Here is a 20,771-nt window from a genome sequence, read left to right as displayed (position 1 = left end):
ATGGCCAACAGCACTGTAACTCATGCCTGAACAAAGCTTCTCTAACCCAGGTATTTTCTCCATAAGGTACGTCCCAGCCCTCTTGCACTTGGGAACACTAGACAGCCCTTCAGCACTACAGGGGGGTAAGGGGAGGCTCATTTTAAACAGCAAACTCACCAAGAAAAAGCACAAAATGCAAAAAAATGTTGCACTAAATAGATTGTGAAAAAGATATTTACAGTATAAGCTGAAACGAGAAGGCAGCCTGTCGCCTTGTTCATGCTCAGCTGGGATCATGCCTGTTGGGTGACTGAAATTCTTCACTGCTCTGTGCATGACAGCAAGTGACCGTGAAAGAGCTGAGGGTATTGATTTGGGGGTTACAAAGAAATTTTACTGAGTGGGCAAATACGGAATCCCTAGATAATGAGGGTCGGTTGTAATTTGCTTTCTCTTGCTCTTCATTCCCTTGCTACCAAATGCCTTCTTCTTTCAATTTCAGGAAACTCTTCCACCCTCAACTGTCAGAGCACTAGTGGGCAGCCGCAGAGGAAAAGTCACGGGAGATGGAGAAGCAGGTCCCGGAGCCGGAGGGCAGCAACGTCTAGACCAGAGCGCGTGTGGCCCGATGGGGTCATCCCCTTTGTCATTGGAGGAAACTTCACTGGTGAGCATGATGTCGGGCATGTGGGGAGCAGCCTGCACCGTGGCCTGGCCTCAGGACAGCCCTGTCGTGCATGATGGTGTGAGTGGTACCTTCTGCCTGTCTGTCCAATGAATGGCTGACTCTTTAGCAATGGGTGGAACTGGGCCCACCTGGACAACTGTAACAGCCTGGCCTCCCTTGTCCTGGCAGGCAGCCAGAGGGCAGTCTTCCGGCAGGCCATGAGGCACTGGGAGAAGCACACCTGTGTCACCTTCCTGGAGCGCACAGACGAGGACAGCTATATCGTGTTCACCTATCGACCCTGCGGGTGAGCAGGGGCCCCTGGGCACTGTACCCTCGGCCATCGCCCCAACCCATGTTCTGTCCTGAGCACTGCAGCTGTCCCATCTGGGCACGGCCCTGCGTCATCTGTCCCCTCCCGCCATGGGGCATCTCCCCAGGAGCTGCCCCGGATGTGGCTCAGACCCCAGCACACAGTCCGGGCATCCCGCACTCGGGTCCCTCCCCAACCCCTCCACTCCCTGGCCCCCATGGCAGCCACACCCGACCCCTGAGTGGATGCACTCCCCCAGCTCGGGACCGCCCCCCTGAGCTGGCCCCGCCCTCCAGGTGCTGCTCCTACGTGGGCCGCCGTGGTGGGGGCCCCCAGGCCATCTCCATCGGCAAGAACTGTGACAAGTTCGGCATCGTGGTCCATGAACTGGGTCATGTCATCGGCTTCTGGCATGAACACACGCGGCCTGACCGAGACCGCCACGTTTCCATCGTGCGCGAGAACATCCAGCCAGGTACGCACCTCTACCTGCCCCTCCAGGGCTCCTGGTCAGGGTGGGAGCTGCTCCCTCAAGCCATCGCCTTTGGTCAACTCAGCATTATAGTCCCAGCCAGCTGGGTAGTCACAGCCCTGCCTGGGGTCCAGACCCTTCCCCTGCAGCATCTCCTCCGGGTCAGTAGCAGCTCAGGGACTGCAAATCAGTTGTCAGATGGGGGGCCAGGAGAGGTCCAGGTCCTGCACACAGGGGCTGTCTGGAGCAGCCAGAACCCACCTGGCCTTTAGCGGGGGCAGGTGGGAAGGGGTCGGCCCATCTCCCATGCTGCCTCAGACTTTCTCTTCACTTTTACCCAGTCTCCTGCTCTTGGCCTATGCTGTCCTCCAAGGGTTTTTTCCTCTCTCCTTTCTCCCCACTGTGCTCTTTCTTCCCTCCCTTCCTGCTTCCTCCCTTTCTCCCCAGGCCTCCTCCACTCTTCACTGCTCTCATCTCCCTGTGGTTCTAGAAATGGGCACCTCCTTCCCATCTTCCCTTGAGCCTTCCCTCCAGCAAGCCCTCAACCCCACCCACCCCCCTGCTGGACAGACTCTTCTAGAGACCCGCCCCTCCCCCAGGCTTCCCTTGGCAGCTGCCCAGACCCTCAGGTAGGGGGGCACCTCTCAAGTGCAGGGAGGACCCCGTTCCCCACCCTGAAAAGGTAGCACTGCATCCCTCACAGACCCGCCCGCTCCCACCTCCCCACACCCTTTTCCTGGTCTTCGCAGGGCAGGAGTATAACTTCCTGAAGATGGAGGTCCAGGAGGTGGAATCCCTGGGGGAGACCTATGATTTTGACAGTATCATGCACTATGCCCGGAACACATTCTCCAGGTGAGAGATGGGGCCCAGCCTCTTCTGGGGCAGCCCAGCCCTGCCCTCCGTAGGCCTCCCACTTTGCACTAGCCTGCCCTGCTGGGGTCGTTGGCGAGGACAAGGGTGGGCCTCTGGGTGGCTGCGGCCCCCGAGCAGAGGACCCGTGGGTGCTGCCTGCCCTGCTGTCCTCTTCCACGGTGGGTGCATGGCAGGGCCGGGACTCACAGAGCCTGGGTTCTTCACCTAGTACTGGGCACACCTGGCCCGGGAGGCTGAAACCCAGCTGCCGTGCAGCCGCGTGGTGTGCTGTGGCCCTGGAACTGTATCCGCCCAAAGGAGCTGAGCTTTTCCCTCAACCCTCAGCCAAAGGGGGCATGTCTCTCTGATGGGTCTACCTTTTCGTAATTGGCTGATTGGCACAAAGTCTGGCTTCTGTCCTGGACCAGCCCTGCTCCCCAGCTCACGAGCACGTATACACCTACTCTTTGTCCTGGGCCTAGGTTCCCAGAACTCACAGCCAGAGCCCCCAGAGGTAGTGGCCCAGCCTCCCCGTCCCAGCTTCTCCTTAGCAGAGTGTGGGAAACAGCCCCTCCTCCTCCTCTGCCTCGCCGCAACACCCCAACTCGCACCCCTCCTGGCCTTTCCCATGCCTGGCTCTGTCCTCATCCTCTGTCTCTGCTCTCCCAGACCCTGGTCCTCCCCCTCTCCTCAGATGCTCCTTCTAGACCCACTCTTCCTGCTTCCAGACCTGAGGGAACAGAGACCAAGGAAGGGTGGTGAGGTCATCCCACCCACCATACCCACAGACCACCCCCTGTACATTTCCCACCACATCCCACCCCACCTCCTGCTGAGTTCTACCCAGCTGGGTGTGAGTCAGGGGCCCTGGGGAGGTGGAGGGATGCCTGCTCCCCCTTCCTTCTGCTCCTCCCAGATGGAAACATCCAGGACCTAGCAGACAGGAACTGAGGGGACAGGGGACACTGATGGATCAGGAGCTAGCGGGGCTGTCCCTGGGGTCTGGTCTGGCCACGGTGGAGCCTGCCCTTTGGCCTTTTCCCAGGTGCCATCAGGAGTAGCCCGTGCCAGCAGGGGCTGGCCCTGGGTAGTCCTGGGAGACGTGTAGTCAGGGCTGAATCAGCACAGGGGGCCTCAGAAGCAGGGCCGGGCAGGGCTGAGACATGACTGACAGGGATCTGGAGCTCTCCCAGGGCTGGGAGTTGGGCCAGACTGAGCCGGAGCACAGGTGTGTCCCCAGGGCCTCCTAGGTCCATGTCCCCGACCTCCCAAAGTGTTCCTTGGGGCTCCCCCAGGCCCTGTGGTATGGCTGCCACGGAGCAGGGTGGCTGCTGGTCAGAGGGCAGTGTAATGACAGGGTGAGATGTCTCCACCCATCCCTGACCCTGCTGAGGAATGTCTGGGCTCTTGCGGGGTCGTGACCTTCAGTGCACGCATGCCAGCCGCCCTCCTTCCCATCAGACTCGCACCCAGGCTGGTCTTCTCCTCCTCAGGGGCATCTTCCTGGACACCATCGTTCCCAAGTACGAGGTGAATGGGGTGAAGCCTCCCATCGGCCAGAGGACCCGGCTCAGCAAGGGGGACATTGCCCAGGCCCGCAAGCTCTACAAGTGCCCAGGTCGGGGCAGGGGTGGGGACAGGCCAGGGTGGGGTGGAGGGCAGGCCCTGGGGCCAAGAAGATTGAGGCTGTGAGACTTATAAAAGGCTGAGGCTGCCTGGTGTCGGGGGAGGGGGCACCCAGGGAGGGGGAGTGTTCAAGTTACAGACCCAAACTGGGGCTTGGATCAGGTGGGGAGATGCTGAGCCACCCATCTTCTGAGGGTGAGAGTGAGGGACAGTAGGAGCAGAAAATGGGGGGCGCAGAGCGATTCTCAGTGAGTGAGAGGGAGTGAGGCCCTCCAAAGGAGCTTGACCTTAACTCTGGAATCCATGTTGCCTTGACAACAGGGCATCCTGCAGCACTAGGTAGAACGGAAAGGAGAAGGGATGGATCTTAAGGGGACAGGGCCATCCCAGACTCTCTCCTCTCCCCCAAAGGATGCCAGGGCTCAGGGCAGGGAAGCCAGAAAGTTGGGGGGGGATTGGGCACCTGCAGCCAGCAACCCAGTCATTTCCTTTCCTCGACAGCTTGCGGAGAGACCCTACAAGATAGCACGGGCAACTTCTCCTCCCCCGAGTACCCCAACGGCTACTCCGCCCACATGCACTGCGTATGGCGCATTTCAGTCACACCTGGGGAGAAGGTAACTGAGCATCCTCTCCTCTGCCAGGACCCCTGAGTAGGAGAGCTTAGTCCACGTGGCTGTGAGTGACCTACCTGGGGATTGTAAACTCATTCACCCTGCAGGATGATGAGAGGCTTCTACTAATAGTTGTATATAAATGCTAACTTGTGAATAGCATTTACTATGTGCCAGACATTTTTCTAAGTGCTTCTCAGATCCATTCACAGGCTTTTCATTTGGAGTCTGGACCTCTCACCCACCCCTGGACCTTCCATGTCCTTCATATTTTTATTGCTCCCAAGAGTCAGCTTTAAGGCTTTATTTTCCTTGATTGGAACTTGGTTCTTAATGTCCTAGTGCAACCTTGAGCTGGGTTAGATTTTATTACCGGTTGCATTGCTCATTCCAACAGCTCTCAAGATCATTTTGAATCAGAATTCCACCATCCAGCAGGTAGCCGTCCTCACTCTGCCATGAGCTCGTTTGATAAGCATGTCTTCTGGGTGTTCCGAACCTGGCCTTTGATCAAAATATTGAACAGGACATGAATTAAAGCAGATCCAAGATCTCCCTCTGAATTGACATTGACCCAGTAATCTGCAGGCTTTGGGCAAAGCCATTCCACTAGCTATGACTACGCTAAATGTCATTACCAGCCAGCCACTGGGTCACCACCTTATTGACCAACCACCATATGAGCTGCTTCTGAGACCAGGCCTTTGTTGTCTTTATGTCTCTGGCACAGGAAGTGATTAATAAATGCCGAATACATGGATGAATTGCCTTACCAAAACAAATCCACTGTTTCACCAGTTGGTAAATCCCCTTTTAAAAAAGAAGTGAGATTCGTCTGATGTACCTTGTTTCAAGTGAACCCAAAAGTAGTCAAGTGTTTCTTTTCTAAATGGTCATAGACCATCTGTTTAGTTGGGGATCACCACTGAACTCAGTGGTTTGCAGTTCCCAGAATTCACTCTAAACCCCCTTCCCAACACATGCATGTGCGTGCACACATGCATACAAACCCCTTTTGAAAACTGGGAAAGATTTTGTTCTGAGTTCTCAAGATTACAGACACTGCTCACATCTGCAAGTTATTTGAATGTCCTCTGATGTCATTTTTGAGTCTAGAGGCAAAAGCCAATTTAAAGAGGCGCTCGCTGACTCTCCTTCTGTATTATTGAGCTTCTATTTCCTTTCCAAACGATGCTGATTTTATTTTTTTATAATTTGAAGATCATCCTCCCTTACGACAGACTTTTATTGAGAGCTGAATAATTCCCTATCTCCCTTGGTTAACTTTCTAGCAGCTTCCCTCAAAAGTGAACCCACCCCTTCCTTGTTCTTCTTGTTCTGAATCTAAGTTAAAAATTGCAGTCCTTTTCACTGTCTGGTAGTGACCTTGCCCTGGATTCCTTCCTTCCTCTGCTGAGGGTTTCCAGCCTTTGGAAATCTCACTGCAGATAACAATAATAATAATAACAACTAATGATCATTGAGCATATGAGTGGCCAGGCACGTGTTAAATCTCTGTGTTATGTCTTTTAGCACAACGTTATAGGCTGGGTGCTAATGTTAGCCTCATTTCGTATATGAGAAAACAAACTTGGAAAAGTTAACTTGCCCAAGATCTCATAGATCCTGGATTATGACATAAAAGTCTGTGATTGAAATACCGTGTGAATTCCAAAGCCTTGTCCCATTCCAACAGCTAAGTGCCCTTCGGCAACTTGTGTGGCCACTAGGTGCCCAGTGCTGGGCCCAGCCCTGCGGATGGACAGGTGCACGAGACAGTTCGCGGCCCCACGGAGCACAGAGTAGGGTAGAGCATCACTCTCTTTCCCGTTCAGGAGGTTTGCTCAGTTGGCAGGCATATGGCAACTTGGTCAGGACCCTCTTCTTTCCTTGCTTTGTGGGCTGGCATGGGCTGGCCCTAGTCTCTAGAGAGCACACGGCCTTGCCTTAGGAGCCTCTCTGTGCCTGGGACCTGCTCCCTTCATAGCTCTCACAAGACTCCCCATCCTTTTTCAGAGGCCTGCCCGGAGCTCCAGGGAGAGAAGTGGGCTACGGATAAGAATTCCAGATTAACCGATGAATGATTGTAGAAATGCAAAAAGTAAAACCCACCCATGGTCCTGGTTGAAACTGTAGAGTTGTAACTGAACCAAAGATGGAACCCTGGGGGACAGAAACATTTAAAGGCTGGGGAGGCAGAAGAGGATGGTATCATCAAGTTGGCATGGCCACTTTTTGTTACTTACCAATTATGTGCCAAAGTATTGGCATCTTACATGCAGGATCTCATTATTCCTCACAACCGTTTCATGACGTAGGTACTGTTATCCCTACTGGAGAGTGGAGGGAATTGAGGCTTAAAGTGCAGGAGTAGACCTGGCCAGGTTTGCTCAGGTAACAATGGTGGAACCAGCTTTCAGTTCTAGGACTATCTGACTCCAAAGTCTACTCTTTCAACAGTAAACCTTAAATAAATCCACGTGTGTTAGCGGATGGACTTTGACATCTGTTTGGCTCCTGAGAGGTTGTTTTTCACTTGCCTACCAGTTCTCAGCTTATTGCCAGACATGCAAGTGATATGTAAAACTTATCTCGTACAATTGTGCACGTCTCGTAGGGATGTCAAACAAGAGAAAGAGCCACTTTGGAGGACTTCTTGGAGGATCCTCAAGTCTTTACACTGCACGTAATTAGAACTGCCCTGAAGAGGATTTACAGTGTCTCCCAAGCAACGAAAGGAACTCCTTTATGAGCAGGAAAGTGGTTTCAGAAGGAGACCATAGTCAAATGCTGCAGAGGAGCCAGGAAGATAACTTAAAATGCTTTTGGATTTGGCCGTATCCACCCTCATTCCCATCAAGGTCCAACCCCAATTCTGCCTCCTCCATCCACCAGCTGGGCAGAGATGACCCCTCCCATCCCTCCTCTGCAAGGCCTGGGCTGGGTCCTCCCTTAAGTCCCTCTTCTCAGGCACTGAAGGGCGTAGAGCTCTGAGCATGAAGGGAAAGTTGATGCTCATTCTTTGCACAGCCGTTGGGCAAAATTGATTGGTAGGCCTGGGGAGGCCACGTGGAATGGAGGTTAAGGGTATAAGTTTAAGATCCAGAGTGCCTGGGTTTGACTCCCAGCTGTGCTCTTTACTGGATGTATGATCTTGGGGAAGTCGCTTACCCTCTCTGTGCCTTTGTTTCCCCATTTGTAAAATGAGCCTGGTGATAGTACCTCCCTCATGGGGTTGATACGAGGATTAAGCAAGTTAACGTACCCAAAGTGCTTAGGGCACTGCCTGGAACATAGCGGGAATTCAATCAGTGTTAGCTGCTAGTATCATTCTCCGGTCCTGATCTATTAAATGAGTGAGCCCTGGTCAACTTCCCCGGGTGCCTCATTTGCCTCCCTCTATTTCCTGCATTCTGATCCGGACCGTCCTGTGAACCCAATATCAAACTATCTAAGCAAATTCAACTCCAGGAGTGAAATTAATGTTTATGAAGTGGCATACACTGTCGTATGGATGTGTGACATGTATGTATGGCACCCGTGTCAGACAAGGTCGTAAATTTTACATGTATTAATTTAATTCCCCTAAGTCCTATGAGGCTGGTACTATTACCGTTACCATCTTACAGATAAGGAAACAGAGGCCCAGAGGAGTTAAGTGAGGCCTAAGATGTGACTGTAAGCCAGACAACAGGTCCCCCAGGGTTGGCGTGTTCTCCCAACTCCTCCCTGAGAGCACCCAACAAGCATGAGGAATACTTCCCACACGCAGGGTGCACCTGGGGACTCTGTACCCGTATCTCATTTGCCCCCGACTCCCCAGTGGAGTCGTTATGGTCACCTCCATTTTTCGGACAGAAACAGCGAGGCACAAAGTCACCAGCCAGGAAGTGGCAGAGCTGGCCCAGTTTTTCTTGGCAAAGGGCAGTGTCCCTGCCACCAGCGCACAGCTGTTTCCACACGACAGAAGTTGTTACAACTCTTAATTAGACACCTCCGGTCTCAGTATAGCCGTGGCTGCGCCTCCCTGTAGGATGCCCCTGACTGCTCGCCCAGGTCTCTTCCTTCCACGTGAGGTGGCCTCTGCTTCCTCCTGCCTGTGGCAGGTCTTGGGTGGGCCCCGTGGGGCTCTGCTGGCTGGGCACGGTTTCTTCTTCAGAGGCCTGAATCCATCCCCCCCTGGACAGAGTCACAGTTGTTTCCGGGGAGGGAGGGAAAGTGGCTGCCGTTCTCAGGGCTGCTTGCTGAGTGAAATTGATTGGCAGGCCCAAGGAGGCCACGTGGAATAGGGGTTAAGGGTGTAAGTTTAGGAGTCAGGGAGCCCTCACTCGGCCCTCTGCATTCCTTCTTCCACCCAGCAGCTCTTCGAAAGATATTTTTGTTGTTTGCTAGATATAAAGATAACATATGCATGTTATAAACATTTTGAGCGATATAGGAATGCCTACGGTAAAAAGTGAATTTTCTCCCCTTGCTCATCCTCCAAATCCCACTCCACAGAGACAACTAAGCATTGGTAACACTTGGGATGTCCTTCCAGACCCTTCTAGTGTGGGGGTGTGGGGGTGGGGGTGGCCTTCTGTAACTTGCCTTTCACTCAACAATAAATCACAGTCATGCCATGTCAGCACATATAGATCTACCTCAATCACTTTCGTGGTTGCTTGGCATCCCATCATCTTGATTGCCCTTAATTTAATTATTTAATCGTCCCCTCAGGTCTCTTGATGGATGCTGATTTAAGTTTTTCCAAGCTTTCATTACTACCAAAATAAATACCTTGAAACTTAAATCTTTATACACTTGGGCAAGTATATTAGAATAGATTCCAAAAAGCAAAATTCTCTTCAAGAAGTATTTATTAAACAGCTATTATGTGCCATGCACCGAGGATTGCATAGTGAGTTAAACTTCCTCTGTGGTCATATTTGGTCTTTTCTAAAAAGGTAAAATATTGGGTCACAAGACACTGGCTCTATAGCAAGAGTTAGAACAGATTTTCAACTTCAGTTTTTCGAAATGCCAGGACTTGTATTTTTATAATAATAATAATAATAATACTCCCAATGATGATTACTCATCGTCATGAGTAATGTAGGGCAGTTTTCGGAGGTTCCCTGGCAGTCTAGTGGTTAGGATTCCGGGCTTTCAGTGCCGAGGCCCGGGTTCAATCCCTGGTTGGGGAACTGAGCTCCTGTAAGCCCTGCGGCACGGCCAAAAAAAAAAAAAAAAAGGAGTAATATAGCGCACTTTTCGTGTTTTTTTAAATTTTTATTTATTTTTTTGGCTGTGTTGGGTCTCCGTTGCTGCACGTGGGCTTTTGCTAGTTGGCGACGAGCGGGGGCTACTCTTCCTTGCGGTGCGCGGGTTTCTCATTACGGTGGCTTCCCTCATTGCAGAGCATAGGTTCTAGGCGCACAGGCTTCAGTAGTTGCAGCACGCAGGCTCAGTAGTTGTGGTACGCGGGCTTAGTTGCTCCACAGCATGTGGGATCTTCCCAGACCAGGGATCGAACCTGTGTCGCCTGCATTGGCAGGCAGGTTCTTAACCACTGCGCCACCAGGGAAGTCCCCTGTAGTGCACTTTTCAAAACGTGATCTCACTCGATTACATCTCAGAGTAACAAAATTAATGAAAGCTCCCCCAAACACAAACATATTTAAACTCATGTGTGAATCAAAAGAAAATATGAAAGATGGACCATGGGTTCCAAGCTAGGTCAGAAGAAATGTAAGTACACGGGGGTGAAAGGCAGTGAAAGTACAACAGGCTCAGTAGATTGAAGGTTGCAGTGAACTGGAAGGATCATTGAGCTCTGTGTACAGAGGGAGGGAGCAAGGAAAGATTGGGGCGCATGGATGTAGAGTGGGGTCCTTGGATTTGACATTATGGATGATAACAAGGTCCAGGGCATGATGTGCTGGCTGAGAAGGGGCAGAGAGAGGGTGAGAGAGGAGGTTAGGGAATGCAAAGGTCAGGAAATGGCAAGGCTAGTGCAGGTGGATATTGAAAACACCAAGAAGGAACTTCCCTGGTGGCGCAGTGGTTAAGAATCCACCTGCCAATGCAGGGGACATGGGTTTGAGCCCTGCTCCAGGAAGATCCCACATGCCACAGAGCAACTAAGCCCGTGTGCCACGACTACTGAGCTGTGCTCTAGAGCCCATGAGCCACAACTACTGAGCCCATGTGCCACAGCTACTGAAGCCCGCACGCCTAGAGCCCGTGCTCCGCAACAAGAGAAGCCACCGCAACGAGAAGCCCAAGCACCACAAAAAGGAGTAGGCCCCGCTCGCCGCAACTAGAGAAAGCCCGCACGCAGCAACAAAGACCCAATGCAACCAAAAATAAATAAATTAAATTAAATTAAAAAAAAAAAGAAAACACCAAGAATTCTGACGGGGTCGGTGCTAAAGTGACCATGAGCCGGGAGCTCTTCCTTGACCAGTGGTTTTCATTCTGGCCTCCACTCTGTCTGCCTCTAACACTGCAGTGAGCCACAGGGGAGATGGACACCCTTGTCCCCTTCTCCTCCAGCGGGGAACCCAGCTAGCACCTCACAGGTGGGCCCCTTGGGCCTTCTCATGCCCACTGCACACTCCTCGCAGATGGGGGTGCCATTCTCTGGAGTCCCTGCTTGTTGGACTCTGAACATACAGCAGGCTTCAGGGCTCACTCCGGAAACAATAAGGAAGCAGTTTCCCTCCTAGTAAGTGTGCTTGTCTACCTGTTCATATGCCCCCCTGCTGGGGAGACTTGCTACTTACCGAGGTATCAAACGTTCCTCCAGTATTAGGTGAACGTTTGATGAGTTCAAGGGCTGAACTAAGTTTATGTGAAGGAGGTACTTAGGGCAGTATCTGTACCTATGTATTGCTGTGTTAGGGTGAGATGCGCTTTCCTCATTTTATGCACCATTTTATGCAGAGGCGAGATTCAAACCCAGGCTCGTATGACTGGAATCTGAGTTTTTCACTAGGTGGTCTTTTCATGCATATGTCTTATTCTTCTAAGTCCTAAGCTCCTTGACAGGGACGTATCTTTTTTTCTTTTTCTTTTATTATTTATTTATTTTTGGCTGCGTCAGGTCTTTGTTGCTGCGTGCAGGCTTTCTCTAGTTGTGGCGAGTGGGGGCGCCTCTTTGTCGAGGTGTGCAGGCTTCTCATTGCGGTGGCTTCTCTTGTTGTGGAACACGGGCTCTAGGCACGTGGGTTTCAGTAGTTGCGGCACACAGGTTCAGTAGTTGTGGCTCGTGGGCTGTAGAGCTCAGGCTGAGTAGTTGTGGCACACGGGCTTAGTTGCTCTGCGGCATGTGGGATCTTCCCGGATGAGGGCTCGAACCCGTGTCCCCTGCATTGGCAGGCAGATTCTTAACCACTGCGCCACCAGGGAAGCCCTTTTTTTTTTTTTTTAACTGAAGTATAGTTGAGTGTCTTAAACCCATTCTTTGGAGGCATGCAGACCTGATACTCCCTTCAGCGGTTAGCACGAGCCCTGCCTAGAACCAGCATTCAGTAAATGCGCGATGATGGGTGACTGAGGCCTTCTTCCCCCTGCTCATCCTCTCTGGACCCTTCATTCCCGTTCAGACCGCCCCCTGCCCCCAGTCCCACATGCCTCCCTGGGCCCTTCCTCTCACCAAGGAGACCTCTTCCCTCTAAAGATGCTGTAATTTATATTATTTAAGTTGACCATGAAGAGAGCTGGGTTTGTTTAACCCTAAGCAACAGCTCCTTACTAAGGAGATCAGTAAAATGAGACCCCAGGTCTCAAACATACTTTCAATGAGGCTGTGCATTTTAAGTGAGGCCTGGCTTGGGGTATCTGGGAAGAATGCTGACTAGAACTGGCAGATGGCTGTGGACGAGGGACACTTCTGGGCCAGGAGCTCCTTTCTGGAACACTTAACTATTTATAACCCATGGCAAACAGCCTCACGAGGCAGGCAGCGGTCATGGGGCTGGTGGGCGACACCGGCGGGCGATGTGTGGGCAGCGGTGTCACCTTCTTCCTCCCCCATTTCCCCAGATCATCCTGAACTTCACGTCCATGGACCTGTACCGCAGCCGCCTGTGCTGGTACGACTACGTGGAGGTCCGAGACGGCTTCTGGAGGAAGGCGCCCCTCCGAGGTACCGGCACAGCCCCGCCTTACCTCCTCCACAGCTGCGTCCTTCTTAGAACTACTCACATGACACGCTGTGCATCCTCCCCCCAACACTAGCACTTGGCTACGGGCAGCACCCTAGCATGGGAACCAGGAGTGCCGGTATAGTCAGTGCTGCAGCTCCATCACTAAATGTGTGACTTTGGGCAAGTCTCTTCCCCAGTGTGGACCTCAAGGTCCTCAGTATGGGCTTCCAGGCCTCCGTCAGAGGGTGGCTGTCAGTGTGTAGGTGTGGGCAATCACACAAGGTGACAGAGGGAGATGGACAGGCCTGTCCTCTCAGCTCCAGGCTCTCTTCCTCATCTGGGCAATTTCAGAGGCTCTGTTTTCTGTCTGCGAGATGTGGCCTGAGGGTGCCCACAATGCAGCCTGGTGTACCACAGAGACCTACATTCCTGGCACGGTCGCCCAAACTTGTTTGCACAGGGTGCCTTGTCTCAGGGGGGAGGGGAGTGGGGAAGTGGGGGATGGATGGGTCAGAACCACAGGACAGAAGATGCTGTAATGGACACAGAGTTAGAGCCTGAGGAGCTACATGAATTCTTCTTCGATCTGGATGTGAGCCTAAGTAGCTCAGGACCGCTCATTAGCGTTAGAACTTTGTCTCACAGCCCAGCCTCTGCCTGAAGCAGGCTGACAAATCCTCGCTAACCATCTCTTTTTTTCCCCCAGTTTCTGATGTTCGAATATTTCTTATTAGTCACCCAAAGCAGCTGTCATTACGACACTTCTTGCTACAGAAGTGTTAGCATTTCCAAGATTGCTGTTTCTTTTTTTTTTTTTTTGCAGTTTCTTTTTCATAACTTACATTCCTAGGCCAGCACCCTGTGTCCATTGCTGTAAGTTGGGAAACACCCATATTATTACGAACACACAAATCAGCCCTAGTCAATTCTTGACTACAAAGAATTCCACAGATGGCCAGCCTTATCCGCTTATGTGGATTCTTGTCAGGTTTTATTTCAAAGAGGACATTTTCTCACCCAGTCCCCAGATTCTGGGATTTATTTGGGGTCCCATGGCATCCCCAGCATTTGAGCAAAAGAAAACTGTTGTTTGTTTTTGGTTATTACTTGTTTGCATGGAGAGCAAATGAGAAAGGATACGTAGTGATGGTAATGCTCTTTTGAAAAAGTAAATAAAACACAGATACCGTTGGCTAAGGTGAGGAGTCACCGTTCCTCCCAGAAACAGACTCCTATCCTTTCCCTCAAGGGCAGGAAATCTTCTAGAGTGGACTCTGGCCCTTCAAGGCCAAACTGGACCTTGGACCAGATGCAGGCCAACTTGAATGTGTGTCAAGTGCAGACCAGGGCCAGAGCCCCTGAGCCCCTCAGAGAGGTGGGGAGGGCTTCCTGGAGGTGCAGCCCTGGTGCGGGAAGGGAGAGGGCCTTGCTTTGGGCCTCACTGCCCCCTGTCCGCGCCGTCTGTGCAGGCCGCTTCTGCGGGGGCAAACTCCCGGAGCCCATTGTCTCTACCGACAGCCGCCTCTGGGTTGAATTTCGCAGCAGCAGCAACTGGGTCGGGAAAGGCTTCTTTGCGGTCTATGAAGGTACCGAGGCAGGGGGATGGGGGAGTCAGAGGTGGGGTCCCTGGGCACCCTAGAACCACTCCCTCCTGGCACCCCAGAGGCAAGGCCGAGGGCCCGTGAAGGAGGAAGCAGAGATCCCACTGGGACTGGCCAGGGCCAGGGGCACTGGGAAGCTGGGGATGTGGGTGGGCAGGGCTAGAAGAGGGGGTAGAAGGGCTCTCGAACATTGCAGAGCATTCTGACCGACATCCTCTTTTTCCCACCTCGTCCCCTGTCCCCAAAGCCATCTGTGGGGGAGATGTGAAAAAGGACAACGGCCACATCCAGTCGCCCAATTACCCAGACGACTACCGGCCCAGCAAAGTCTGCATCTGGCGGATCCAGGTGTCCGAGGGCTTCCATGTGGGCCTCACCTTCCAGTCCTTTGAGGTGGGTCAGAGACCCCCAGGACGGCCCACCTCCTGCGGGCTTCCGGGGCTTGGGTCTGGGCCGCCAGGGCTCCTCCTGCTGACGGAGCCCCCGACCCCCAGATTGAGCGCCATGACAGCTGCGCCTATGACTATCTGGAAGTGCGCGACGGGCACAGCGAGAGCAGCACCCTCATCGGGCGCTACTGCGGCTATGAGAAGCCGGACGACATCAAGAGCACGTCCAGCCGCCTCTGGCTCAAGTTCGTCTCCGATGGGTCCATTAACAAAGCTGGCTTCGCCGTCAACTTTTTCAAAGGTGCCTCCTTCCCCGCTCCCCTACCCCGGCCCACTCCTGTGGCCAACCCACCTCCTTTGTTCCTTCTTTTTATTTTTTAAATTTTATTCGATTGTGGTAAGAACACTTAGCGTGAGATCTACGCCCGGAGCACATCTAAGTGTACAAACCAGTATTGCCGACCAAGGCACAGTGCTGTGCAGATCTCCTTGCTCGACGGAAACTCTATGCCCGCTGATTCATAACTCCCCCCCTCCCCCTCCCCCAGCCCTGGGCACCCATCATTCCACTCTTTAATTTTATGAATTGGGCTATTTTAGATACCTCATGTAAGTGGAATCATGCAGAATTTGACTTTTGGGGACTGGCTTATTTTACTTAAAATAATGTCCTGAAGGTTCATCCGTGTTATCGCATATGGCAGAGTTTCCTTCTTTTTTAGGGCTGAATAGTATTCCACTGTGTGTCTGAACCACATTTCCTTTAGTCTCACCCATGGATGGACACCTTGGCTATTGTGAATGGTGCTGCCATGGCTTCATTCGTTCCTCATTCACTCACTCAACACACTGTGAGGGATTCGTAGACCCTGGCGCCCTGCCCTTGAATTTATGGCCTAACTGGGCAGAAAAGGTCCCACTGAAAAACTACGTACCTCACTGAGTAAATGACAAACGTAGGTAAAAGTAGCTGACACACGGTAGGTGGTCGACAGAGAATTGACATAACAATTCAGGAGTTGCCTCAAAGTCCAAAAGTTTGTACTGAAGGAATGTTGGTGAGATGTGCAGGCAGAAAGTACCGTAGGAGCTCAGGGAGGAGACAAGGCAGCGTGGACTTTTTATCGGCGTGACCCTGGGCATTGAGGGTGTTCTGCCCAAGCGTCATTTCCTCGTCTGTAATCTGGGCACAGTTACAGCCCCTCCATCACAGGCTTCATGTAGGGATTGAAGCAGAGGTGAAAGAATAGTACTCAGCCGGGGATGGCACATGAGAGGTCCCAGTGAATGGTGGTGGCCACCAGCCCAGCCAGTGTGGTCAGAAGGAAGGCTCCATGGGTCCACCTGTCCCCTCCTTCAGGGAACTGCCTGTCCCTTTGGGGTTGTCACAGACAGGATCCCCTGGGGACCGGGTAGGGTTCTGAGCAGGTCACAGCTGACTTCCTCCCCCTGGAATGGGACTGGGGGTGGTCCTAGCAGCCTGAGGGATCCTGGACTTGACTCCCAAACAGAGGGCAGGAGGAGGGACCCAGGCCCCGGACTGGGAGTCACTGACACCCTTTCCTTACGACCGCAGAGGTGGACGAGTGCTCTCGGCCCAACCGCGGGGGCTGTGAGCAGCGGTGTCTCAACACCCTAGGCAGTTACAAGTGCAGCTGCGACCCTGGGTATGAGCTGGCCCCTGACAAGCGCCGCTGCGAGGGTAAGTGCCCCCAGGCTGCCCAGGACCCTGTTCCCTCTCCCACCCCAAACCCTCCAGCCCGGGTCTCTTCTGCCCTTGGACAGACCCCTTTCCAGAAAAACGAGGATTCCATGGTACTTTGGTCACTACTCATGGGTAAGGAATACATTGTCTCTTTCAATCCCCTGGAACACACTGTGACCAGGTGTGATGTACTCTGGTTTGGTTTGGTTTTCATTCTTGTTCTTTTTAAATGCTGATCTTGATTGATTTCATCACCCAGCAGAAGGTCACGATCCACAGTTTGGAAACCACTGTTCTTAGACAGGCACTGAGTTCCAGCCTCTCATTATAAATGTTCCCAGGAGGTAGTGAAACGCTCTCTGGCTAACTGTCTCCATCTCAGCCTGATCTTGCTGCCGGGCTTCTCTCCACTCACCTCTGAGCAGCTCCCTCTCCCTCCGTGCCTCCCAGTCCCTGCCCCCTGGTCCTCCCTGCCTCCCTCCCAGCACCCCCTGCCCACTGGTACTGCCTTTCTGGAGCCCCTCACCCCACCCCCCACCTCTAAGCAGACGCCTGGCCTGTTCTCTCGCAGAGAAAATTGAAGTGACCACACAACTCCTCCTACTCTGAAGACACCCCCCCTCCCCTGCCTCCTTCCCCATAGAGACCACACACCAGCCCCCCAGGCTGGGGGAACCCACAAACCCACTCCTCCTCCTTCATGCACCCCAGCCCGTGTCCATGCCCTTCTCTAGAGCCGGGACTCCTGGTGGGTGACGCCACCTCCCTTGTGCCCCCCAGCTGCCTGTGGTGGATTCCTCACCAAGCTCAATGGCTCCATAACCAGCCCGGGCTGGCCCAAGGAGTACCCCCCTAACAAAAACTGCATCTGGCAGCTGGTGGCGCCCACCCAGTACCGCATCTCCCTGCAGTTTGACTTCTTCGAGACCGAGGGCAATGATGTAAGTGCCCGCCTGGGGCTGAGGAGATGCAGGGAGGTCTGAGGCGTGCGAGCTCAGCCTGGTGCCTGCTTCCTACCCTCCGAAAGAAATACTCCAGGAATGTAGAGGCAGTGTGTGTGGGGGGGTTCAGAGGAAGCAGCGGAGGCTCAGGGAGGAGGGCCTTGAAGGCCAGGGAGCACGTGGCACGTGGGAATGAAGGACGTGGAGTCCAGAAGCCTGTGGGGAGAGGCAGGGCTGGGGGCTTGTGTGGGGAGCACAAGAGGAACTGATGGGGTGGGGTGGCACTTTTTGAATTGTTAGATGTGGCAAAGCAGGTAACTAAAGGCGAAAGGACCCACAGAACAGGGAGCCTCCTCAGGCGAGGGTGGTCAGGAGAGGCTTCCTGGAGGAGGTGGGCCTGGAGCTGAGCTGCCCCACAGGTGTGCAAGTACGACTTCGTGGAGGTGCGCAGCGGACTCACGGCCGACTCCAAGCTGCACGGCAAGTTCTGTGGCTCCGAGAAGCCCGAGGTCATCACCTCCCAGTACAACAACATGCGTGTGGAGTTCAAGTCCGACAACACAGTCTCCAAAAAGGGCTTCAAGGCCCACTTCTTCTCAGGTAACCCCGGACTCCCCAGCTCCGAGCCCCGCATCCCTTTCTTCCTGCCGCTGCACCCCTGTACTCTGCAGCCCCTCTGGTGCCGGGCAGCAGGGTCTGTCCCCTGCTCCCCCCACTGGCCCTCCACCACCAGGACGGCCCTCCCTGCCTGAACCCCGCTATTCCTGAGCCCTCAAGGCTGTATGGGAGCCGACCTGAGGCCGGGCAGGACATAGGCCTGCAGAAAGGAAGGGAGAGGGCGCTCCAGGCCTCAGGGGCCGCAAGCCAAGACCCGAGAGAGGTCAGGCCCTGGGAACAGGGAGTGCAGTGAGGCCGGACGCTGCCGCATGCAGAAGAGGAGGGTGTCTGCGTTGGACTGTGGGGCAGGTTATCCGGCAGTGGTTGAATCTTTCATCAGAACCTGCACACACCAAATGGGGTCATGCCGGGGCCTTCAGAAGCGATAAGGAGCCTCCCTTCCCTCAACCCCAAAGCCTTCCCACGCCCCCGAGGCCCACGGTGGGGGACTCAGATCCAACCAGCACATGTCTGTTGACAGCTGCCCCACGTTAGGCTAGGGGTCAAGTCCCTTTAAGGGCCCCATCTCCGGGCAGACAGGAGGCCATGGGCTGGCTGGAGCAGACAGTTTTTCGGGGAGCAACCCAGGGATCCTCATCCCCAGCACGCCTGGTGGGCCAGGCATGGACGGCAGGAAGCCCAGAAGCCTCCGGCCGGGTCCACGCTGCCTTCCTTCTCCCCTCCTTTGCCCAGGGTCCTGCATCCTCAAGCCCCCTATGTGGCCGCCCTGCACCCTCGCCTGCCCCACTGGATGCCATGCACTGCCCCTGTGCACTGGTTCCCTGCTTGGTACTGCCAGCCACCCCGCTCTGCTAACAGTGCCTCACAGCCCCTGCCCCACTGCTGGCTGAGACCCTTGCAATGCGACTCCCTCTCTTCCCTGGGCCCACCTGGAACCCGTGTGAGGTGCTCACCAGAGGGCTGAGGGGACGTAACATCCACTCAGGGGTGGGCTCGGCCCTGGGGAAACCATTACCTGCTTACTCTTGTCTCTTCCTGCCCTTCTGTTGCTCCAGTCTTGGTAGGGGGGCGGGGCGGAGGGAGACCAGCACCACATCTGTCAGACCTAGAGCCCAGGGCTCTCCACCCACGGTTACTGCCCTGCCCTGGCCCGACACTGCTACCCTCAGCCCACCCTCAGCTCAGCACAGACGCGCGTGCACACACACGCACACACACACCTGCACACGCACACTTGCACTGCCCCTTCTCACAAGAAACCTGCAGAGGACCCTCACCGCTGGGCATCAAGGTTCAGCCCTCAGGGTCCAGGGCATCTGACTCTGACCCCCCAGGAGGGGGGCTATTTGGACTTTTGGGACACCCAGCGAGGAGACCATAAGGCAAGAAGAAGAGAGAGCCTGAAGACCTTCAGTGTGACCCCAGCCACCTTCCGGGGCATTGGGCACTGGAGGGTGAGTGCCATCTCCTTGTCCCGGCCCGTGTCCACTCCCTGCTCCTGCCCCTTCTGCAACCTGCATCCCTGGCTCCCAGGAGAGGCTGCCCCCAACCACGGCAGAGCCCCTCTCCGGGCACTAAAGCAGCCCTTTCTCAGGGCTCGCAGCTCTCAACACTGCACTTAGTACTCAGTCACCCGCTCACTCGTTCATTGGGCAAGTCTTTCTTTTACCCCTACAATGTGCCAGGCACTGTACCCGGTTTTGGGGTGCAAATACGAGGAAGGCATGGGGGTCAATTTCAGGACAATCTTTGCTCATTCCGTGAGCTGGAACTCCTGAAGCTCCCAGCATAGTCATCAGTGAGTTACTCAGTGAAACCCCAGGATGGGTTGTAGGGTGCCCATCACCCCACATTCTCACAGGGCTTGTGCAAAGGCAGCTTCCACAGGGCCCTCTGTCAGGGTCCCTCGTGATGCTCTAACTGAGGAGACCTGGGGAAGGACTTGGGGACTCCACCTCTTGACCTTGGGTTGTTTGGGTCCCACGGGGCCTGGCTCACGTGAGAGTGAATTGGAGAAGTAGGGCCATCTGGGAGCCAGTGCTCCAGCCCTCGGGCCCCTCTCCCAAGGGAGACCCGGAACAGGGCTGCCGTTGTCACAGACTCCGCCTGGCCATGTGAATGTCAGCAGGCATCTTTCTACCTCGGGGCTCATCTCTGGAATTCTGTGTGTCCACTCCCCTTCCCTGAATGCCTGCCTCCGTTCCAGGCACACAGTACCCAAAATGACCATGGAGAGACTGGAGAATATGTGTGTGTGATGTACCCGTGCCTGTGACCACGTGTCCCTCTGTGTGTCAGTTTCTGTGTTCATGGGAGAGCGCATGTGCAGATCCACCTGAATGGGAGCAGCTGCGCCTGTGAGCCCTCCTGAGTCCGCAGTGGCCCGCCGATGAGTCCATGGTCTCTGCATCCACGTGTGTCTCTGTTTGTACCTGTGCTTGTGTGTGCCCGTGCACGCTTCCTCACGCACAGGGAGTGAGCCAGCGGCGTCTATCCCTGGCACGTGTACACAGGTGGCCGATGGCTGACGTGAGTGTGGTGTCTGTGTGTGAGGGGCAGACGTGTATCCTGTGCATGTGTTTGTGTGTGTGTGTGTGTGTGTGTGTGTGTGTGTGTGTCAACCTGTGGGTCAGTGTCTGTGCTGCCGTGTTGGGACGACGGTACGGGGTGAGGGATAATATGTCTGTGGGTGTGTTGGCGTGAGTGTGTGTCTGTGTCTGTAACACACTCTGTAGTTGCAGCACCAGGAGAGAGCCGAGCTCTGGATGAGGCCCCCTTCCCATGGACTGCTCCGCTCTGCTAGAGACTGCGTCTCCTTCCCCAGCGTGCGGGCCTCATTCCCACCCCCAAGGCCTT

The 20,771-nt window shown here is 54.3% G+C and overlaps 1 protein-coding gene across 2 annotated transcripts in view; it reads left to right on the top strand.

The window, feature by feature from the left end:
- Nucleotides 1–20,771, top strand: part of BMP1 (bone morphogenetic protein 1) — a 42,700-nt gene that overhangs the window by 9,905 nt on the left and 12,024 nt on the right. For both annotated transcript variants that reach the window (XM_022562861.3, XM_022562862.3), the window contains exons 3-15: nucleotides 485–649; nucleotides 839–956; nucleotides 1,259–1,437; nucleotides 2,184–2,289; nucleotides 3,783–3,907; nucleotides 4,417–4,532; nucleotides 12,558–12,660; nucleotides 14,131–14,247; nucleotides 14,510–14,655; nucleotides 14,757–14,952; nucleotides 16,228–16,353; nucleotides 17,137–17,297; nucleotides 17,717–17,897. In XM_022562861.3, the coding sequence (XP_022418569.1) occupies nucleotides 485–649; nucleotides 839–956; nucleotides 1,259–1,437; nucleotides 2,184–2,289; nucleotides 3,783–3,907; nucleotides 4,417–4,532; nucleotides 12,558–12,660; nucleotides 14,131–14,247; nucleotides 14,510–14,655; nucleotides 14,757–14,952; nucleotides 16,228–16,353; nucleotides 17,137–17,297; nucleotides 17,717–17,897 (1,839 nt within the window). The remainder of the gene's footprint in view (nucleotides 1–484; nucleotides 650–838; nucleotides 957–1,258; nucleotides 1,438–2,183; nucleotides 2,290–3,782; nucleotides 3,908–4,416; nucleotides 4,533–12,557; nucleotides 12,661–14,130; nucleotides 14,248–14,509; nucleotides 14,656–14,756; nucleotides 14,953–16,227; nucleotides 16,354–17,136; nucleotides 17,298–17,716; nucleotides 17,898–20,771) is intronic.

The sequence above is a fragment of the Delphinapterus leucas genome, chromosome 6 (assembly GCF_059928025.1).
Source record: "Delphinapterus leucas isolate spDelLeu-1000000601 "Yukka" chromosome 6, BTC_Dleu_Yukka2, whole genome shotgun sequence".
Lineage (NCBI taxonomy): Eukaryota > Metazoa > Chordata > Mammalia > Artiodactyla > Monodontidae > Delphinapterus > Delphinapterus leucas.
Note: the sequence above shows the minus strand (reverse complement) of the source record. Positions and strands in the feature narration are given on the sequence as shown.